This window comes from Acinonyx jubatus, chromosome D2 (assembly GCF_027475565.1).
Source record: "Acinonyx jubatus isolate Ajub_Pintada_27869175 chromosome D2, VMU_Ajub_asm_v1.0, whole genome shotgun sequence".
Taxonomy (NCBI): Eukaryota; Metazoa; Chordata; class Mammalia; order Carnivora; family Felidae; genus Acinonyx; species Acinonyx jubatus.
In genome coordinates this window covers 59,598,638-59,605,228 of record NC_069393.1, presented here as the reverse complement: position 1 = coordinate 59,605,228, position 6,591 = coordinate 59,598,638, and the positions used below count along the sequence as shown (strand labels likewise).

At 51.1% G+C, this 6,591-nt stretch overlaps 1 protein-coding gene across 1 annotated transcript; it reads left to right on the top strand.

Annotated features, from left to right (window-relative positions):
- The first annotated feature begins 675 nt into the window (after positions 1-675).
- LOC106966901 (steroid 17-alpha-hydroxylase/17,20 lyase) lies at positions 676-6,373 on the top strand. The gene is made up of 8 exons (XM_015063072.3): positions 676-1,040; positions 2,172-2,310; positions 2,521-2,750; positions 3,542-3,628; positions 4,018-4,233; positions 4,554-4,723; positions 5,299-5,402; positions 5,916-6,373. The coding sequence occupies exons 1-8, from the start codon at positions 744-746 to the stop codon at positions 6,197-6,199; spliced, it is 1,527 nt and encodes a 508-aa protein (XP_014918558.1). The 5' UTR covers positions 676-743; the 3' UTR covers positions 6,200-6,373.
- The last annotated feature ends 218 nt before the right edge of the window (positions 6,374-6,591 follow it).

The window sequence follows — 6,591 nt, the reverse complement described above, 5'->3', positions numbered from 1 at the left end:
CACTGAATTGCACACGTGGTTTAAATGGTAACTTTTATGTTGTGTATATTTTGATATAATGAAAATAACTTTCTAAAACATGTCATATAGCTAGGAGGCGGCCCAGCTAGAATTTGAACCCAAACCTATCTGACTCTAAAGCCCATGCTCTCAACCTGAGAGTATGGCTGCCTCTGGAAAGAACAGCAAACCGGGAGTTAGGACATCTGGGTTCTTGCCGTCATTTTCGTGTGTGACGTTCTACAAACCTGACCTTCGAAGGCATCACATTCTTTGGCTGTTAACTAAGACTGAATAAAATATCTTTGACAGTCCCTGCAGGTTGTGAGCCTCCTGACATCTGTCCACTGATTTTGATCTTACAACATGGAAAGTCCCACACCTTGATTCCTGAACCAGATACCATTTGGTTCTGGTGCACTCTGTGGACATTGATGAATGGGGAGCTCTGGGGGGGGAGGGGGAGGCCAAATGGTCTTCCCCCTTCCCTAACTCCTCCCCTAGGGGTTTGCCCTGGAGTTGAGCCAGCCCTTGAGGAGGCTTCCACTCCTCCTTCCTCTGTCTTTTCTGGGAGAGGGCTCCGGCCTGGCTGTGCTCCAGGATAAATTTCCACAAGGCAAGAGATAACACAAAGCCAAGGTGAAGAACAGGGCAGCCCTTAAAAGGGCCTCCTCGCACCCAAGAACTGGCTGCGGCTCTTCCACTCCATAGCTGCTTGTCTTGCTTGCAGGCACCCGGCCACCATGTGGGAGCTCTTGGTTTTCTTGCTGTTCACCCTAGCCTATTTCTTGTGGCCCAAGGCAAAGTGCCCTGGTGCCAAGTATCCCAAGAGCCTCCCATCCCTGCCCTTGGTGGGCAGCCTGCTATTCCTCCCCAGAAGTGGTCATCCGCACATGAACTTCTTCAAGCTGCAGAAAAAATACGGCCCCATCTATTCCTTTCGTCTGGGGACCAAGACTACAGTGATGGTCGGCGACCACCAGCTGGCCAAGGAGGTGCTTGTCAAGAAGGGCAAGGAATTCTCTGGGCGGCCCCATGTGGTAAGCAGTTCCCACCAACCCTCCTCTCTCACCAGTCCCTGGGGTTCTGCAGTTCTTTGGCCAAGACCAAGCCTGGAATGACCCTCCCGACTTCTGTAATTCTTCCCAAAACAGACTAGCAGGACTGTGGGTGAGAATCAACCCCTCAGACTCCACCCAGCCTCTAAACCAGGCAGGGAGAATCAAAGGAATATCTCCTTTTCTGGACTTCTAAGAGGTGGGTTGGGGTGGAAGCCCCAGTCCTGGCATCTCACCTGGAACTGGATGATGTTCTCTCTGACTCTCGATTTCCCTAATCAACTGAGATCGTTTATGCAAAGCACTTAGCCCAGTGCCCAGAGCAGTAAGTGCTCAATAAATAGCCCTTTAGGAATGCTACTCTTCGCGTGGAAAATGGGGTTTAAATGATTACTGTCTTATATGGGAAGGTGTGAGGGAGAAGTAGCCTAGTTTTTGCAGGGCTGGGATTGCTGTGTCTTTGGGGCTGTCCCCAGCTGCTCTGGCTCACATAAGGCTGACACCTTGTAGCATTTCAAGGATGCTGATGATCTATCTTACTGAACCTTCTGAAATGCTCCTGGGGGAGGAGAGAAGCTGACCATCTGGGAATATTGCCAGTGCCCCATCCGCACACCCTGCTGCTGTGTACCCTCCTGAACAGCCCAGGCAGCCCCCACTGCCCCCTCCACCCTTGCCTCACAGCCACTTATCTCTGATCAGGCCAAGGGTTTACTCATTTTTCCTTGGATCAGTCAGCCAGGTCTGCTGGCCAACGGCCTCACTCCCAACTCTCCTGAGCAAAGAGGAAGGAGGAGGCTAGCCAGATGGGGCTTGTGGGGTCATAGGATTTAAGAGGAGGGGCTCTGAAGCCTGATGCTTTTTGAGGTCCCTCTGGGAAGAGGTGGCTTGGCCCAAGTCCAGACGGCATTCTCCAGCTGGGGCCTTATGGTGGGCACACACCCTTGCAATGGGAGGGCAGAAAAAGTAGATGAGCTGCTGCTGAGTCTTCAGCACCCCCCAGGGGACCCAGGGAAAGGCAGAGATCTGGGCAGTCCAAGCCACCTCTTCCCAGAGGGACCTCAAAAAGCATCAGGCTGGTCTGATTCCTACAGCCTTTCCTGCTCTCCAAAGGTGACTCTGGATATCCTGTCTGACAACCAAAAGGGCATTGCCTTTGCCGACCATGGTGCCAGCTGGCAGATGCACAGGAAGCTGGCACTGGCCACCTTTGCCCTGTTCAAGGATGGCGACCAAAGGCTAGAGAAGATCAGTGAGTGCCGGCTGGCCCCTGGGACTGCTGGGGGTTGGTGGAGGGGGGGAAAGGGGCTGGGAAGAGGGCAAGGTCTGGCTCAATCTAGTGCTTTCTTGGCTGCTGCTGCCATCTAGTGGCCTTCTGGTCTATGTCCCTGCCTAAGATGGACCTGGGAGGGATAAAGGCTGCTGCTTAATTCCCCACCATCATGCCCCTCTCTCCTCTCAGTTTGTCGGGAAATCAGTTTATTGTGTGATAACCTGGCCATGCAGGATGGACAGTCCATAGATTTGTACTTGCCTCTCTTCCTGGCGGTGACCAACATCATCTGCTTGATCTGCTTCAACTCCTCCTTCAAGAACGGAGATCCTGCTCTGAAGATCATACAGAATTACAATGAAGGCATCTTGAATACTTTGGGAAAGGACAATTTGGTAGACATATTCCCCGTGTTGAAGGTGAGGATGAGGCCAGGCCACACTTTCAGATCCCAGCAATCCCTGATTGCAGTCTGCATTTCTTACTGCCTAGCTCCAGACCCAATTCTCCTGACCACCTCAGCTACAGTGACCTCTACCTCTTGTGACTCCCTTTAAGACCTTGCCACTTCTCTACAGAAATAGGTTTAGCTTTTAACTATGCATTGTAATACTCATGATAATGGCTCTCATTTATTTACCAATTGCTATGTGCTCAGTGTTAAGCACCCCACTTGAGTTAATCATGTAATTCCTCTGGAAGGTCAGTTTCCATAGAGATGAGAACAGAGGTCTTAAAAAGTTAAAGAATTTGCCCCAGCCTTCAGACTCAAGTCTTTCTTACTCCGAAGGGCTGGGCACACAGTGGAGTCTACTTAGTAGACCCTCAATCAGTGCCTGATGTTTGATTGAATGGGGAGGGAGAAATGGAGATGCTCCCTTTTCCCTTGTTTGGAGTTGTTCTAGTTGTCATTAATAATCCCATTCTGGAAAAAAAAAAAAAAAAAAAAAAAAAAAAAAGGAGTGCCTGGGTGGCTTAGTTGGTTGAGCGTCCAACTCTTAATTTTGGCTCAGGTCATGATGCCAGGGCCATGGAATCAAGCCCTGCATCCACACTCAGCATGGAGTCTGCTTAAGATTCTTTCTCTCTTTCTCCCTTCTCCCCCACTCTCCAGAGACAGAAAGCTAGGATCTGCCTCAAGGAGGGATTCTGGTAGTTGGAGAAGCAAAACAGAAGAGGGATGGATCTGACATTTATTTCTACTTTCCAGATTTTCCCCAACAAAACCTTGGAAAAAATGAAGAATTATGTTAAAAACCGAGATGAGTTGCTGAGTGAAATCCTTGAAAAACATAAGGTAGGAGACGGAGCAGAAGAGACATGAGATAGGTTGAAGTGTCATGAAAACAGGGCTGAGGTCCATTTTGGACACTGTAGGATCTCTAGCACCTAGCAGAGAGTAGGGAACATAGTAGGTCCTCAATAAAAATGACTTAACTAATGAATAGCGGTGAGGAAGTAAGTAATTGCAGAGGATCTTAGAAGGGACCCACTCACTCCCAAAATTTAAAGAGAGCCCAGTGCTTCCTCCCACCCCACAACCTCATAGGTCCTGCCTGGCCTCACCCCCTTCCCTCACTTCCAAGTGGAAGGAGCCTTTGTATCTCCAGTCTGGTACGGAAGTATGGCAGGGTATTGTAGATGGGGCTCCTTCCTTATCACTGTCTCCCAACTCCACCCAACCAGGAGAACTTCAGCAATGACTCTATCACCAACATGCTGGATGTACTGATCCAAGCCAGGATGAACTCAGACAATAACAGTGCTGCCTCAGACCAGGATTCGAAGCTGCTTTCGGATAAACACATCCTTACCACCATAGGGGACATCTTTGGGGCTGGTGTGGAGACCACCACATCCGTGGTGAGGTGGACTGTGGCCTTCCTGTTACACCATCCTCAGGTGGGCTTCTCCCTACTCTGGCCTTCCCAGCCACTCTTCACCCCAGCCAGATCCACCTATGGCCCCAGAAGGAGGGAGAAGTAATACCCTCTGCCCTTCCATGCAAGAAGACTGGGCTGCCCCAATCCTTACACAAGCAGTTGTTGGCTTTGGCCCTAGGGTGGAGCTCCCCATCTTCTGGAAGCAAAGCCCAGGCTGCAAAGCCATCACTGGGAAGAGTCTGAGCCAGCTCTTCTGGATGTGACAATAGGATTCTTCTAAGCCCATGCTTCCCCTGGGCTTAGGCATGTCGGTCACATCTACCCTGCTCTGGCCCTCAGTTGTATAAGAAGCTCCAGGAGGAGATTGACCAGAATATAGGTTTCAGCCGCACGCCAACTATGAGTGACCGGAATCAACTCATCTTGCTAGAGGCCACCATCCGAGAGGTGCTTCGCATCCGGCCTGTGGCCCCTACGCTCATCCCCCACAAGGCTATCATGGATTCCAGGTATGCCTTCCCTCCTAATAACACAATACTGCTTGCCAGCCCACTTGGTCCCTCCTCCACCACCCCACCCCTCAGCTTGCTAGTCAACCTATACTCAACCATTGGCCATCAATCATCCTACCCATGACCCTACTGATCAATATAGGGTTGATTGGCCACCTGCTAACACCTGTGACTAATCCACTGATCTAACCAACCTCCCTCAGAAGCTGCCTGCTGCCCTGGAGACATGTGGTCTGGGATTAAAGACCAGGTGCTCCCTACTCCTACTCAATCCAGTAGCCACAACAGATGCACACACATGCACCAGCTCAAAATGCATACCCACATGCCCTGACAGACATAAATGTCCACATATACAAGTATTAACACGTAAGAGCCAGTCAGGAAGAGGGCTAAAGAAGGGCTAGATTCATACCGAATCTGGAAGAAGCTGGGGAAAAGATGAGGGAGTGGGCACAAGGACGTATAGGGCTTTTTCCCCAGGCTGGGGGACTGTGGAAGCTGGGGGCTGAGCAGTTTGGGAAGGACAATATTTTAGACTCCTCTTTCTTCTCCCTCTTTGTTTGGGACAGCATTGGCGAGTTTGCTGTCGACAAGGGCACAAATGTTATCATCAATTTGTGGGCACTGCATCACAATGAGAAGGAGTGGTACCGGCCCGACCAGTTCATGCCTGGTGAGTCCCCCTTCTGTCTTGCTCCCGGGCCACACAGCCAACCTAGCCTCCGAGCTCCATCATTCCAGCATGCCATTCCCTCTGCCCAGCTTGCTACTAGAAAACTCCTGGCTCCAGCTACATGAACCTGTTGACAGCCCCCATTCTACCCTGGACTTACCCAAACTCTTCACAGCTAGGTTTCTCATTTTCTCCTTCTACCAGCTGTAAATGTCCTCTAGGAAGCTCTCTAGGTATATGGCTCCCAACAGGTCAGCCCCTCTCCCCTTGGATGGTGGCATTTTCATTTGTTAATACTGCCTCCTTTCCACCCTTCCTGAATATTGCATTTCTTTTGTGCATTTCTCAGGGCTACCTGAGAGCTGGGCCGTGTCTCTCCTCAGGATGGGGTTCCCCCATGCCAGGCTATCCACCTCCTCAGACTGGGGCTCCCTGGGCAAGGCCGCGTCTCCCCCTCAGTCAGGCCAGAGCCATTACTGCGCTGACTCTGGCTGACACCTCCCCATTCCACAGAACGCTTCTTGGACCCCACGAGGAGTCAGCTCATCTCGCCATCATTAAGTTACTTGCCCTTTGGAGCAGGACCCCGCTCCTGCCTAGGTGAGAGCCTGGCCCGCCAGGAGGTCTTCCTCTTCATGGCCTGGTTGCTGCAGAGGTTCGACCTGGAGGTCCCGGATGATGGGCAGCTGCCCCACCTGGAAGGCAACCCCACGGTGGTCTTTTTGATTGAGCCTTTCAAAGTGAAGGTGAAGGTACGCCAGGCCTGGAGGGAAGCCCAGGATGAGGGTAGCACCTAGAGGCTGACCTAGCATCCCCTGATTCCACCCTGTGTGGCTCCACAGCACAGAATTAGAGGTGCAACTCCACCTTCCCCTGCCTTTCCTCCCTCCCCGGGGCCCACACTGCCTTCTGTTCCAGTCTGCAATCCCTGCTAGTTGTATGCATAAACAAAACAGTTTTTCTTCCCGGTCCCTGAGCAGTTCATTTATTTGTTCATTTGTTCACTCATTCTTTCGACAAATATTTATTGAGCACCTACTATGTGCCACTCACTGTCCCTGGACACTCAAGCTCCCTGGTTTCGTGAAGCTTAAACTCCAGTGAGGGCTGACAAGTAAGCACTGCAGAGACTCCTAAGTTCTTTGAAGTCAATTATACTGGATGCTGGCCATGTGAGAAGAGAATGGCA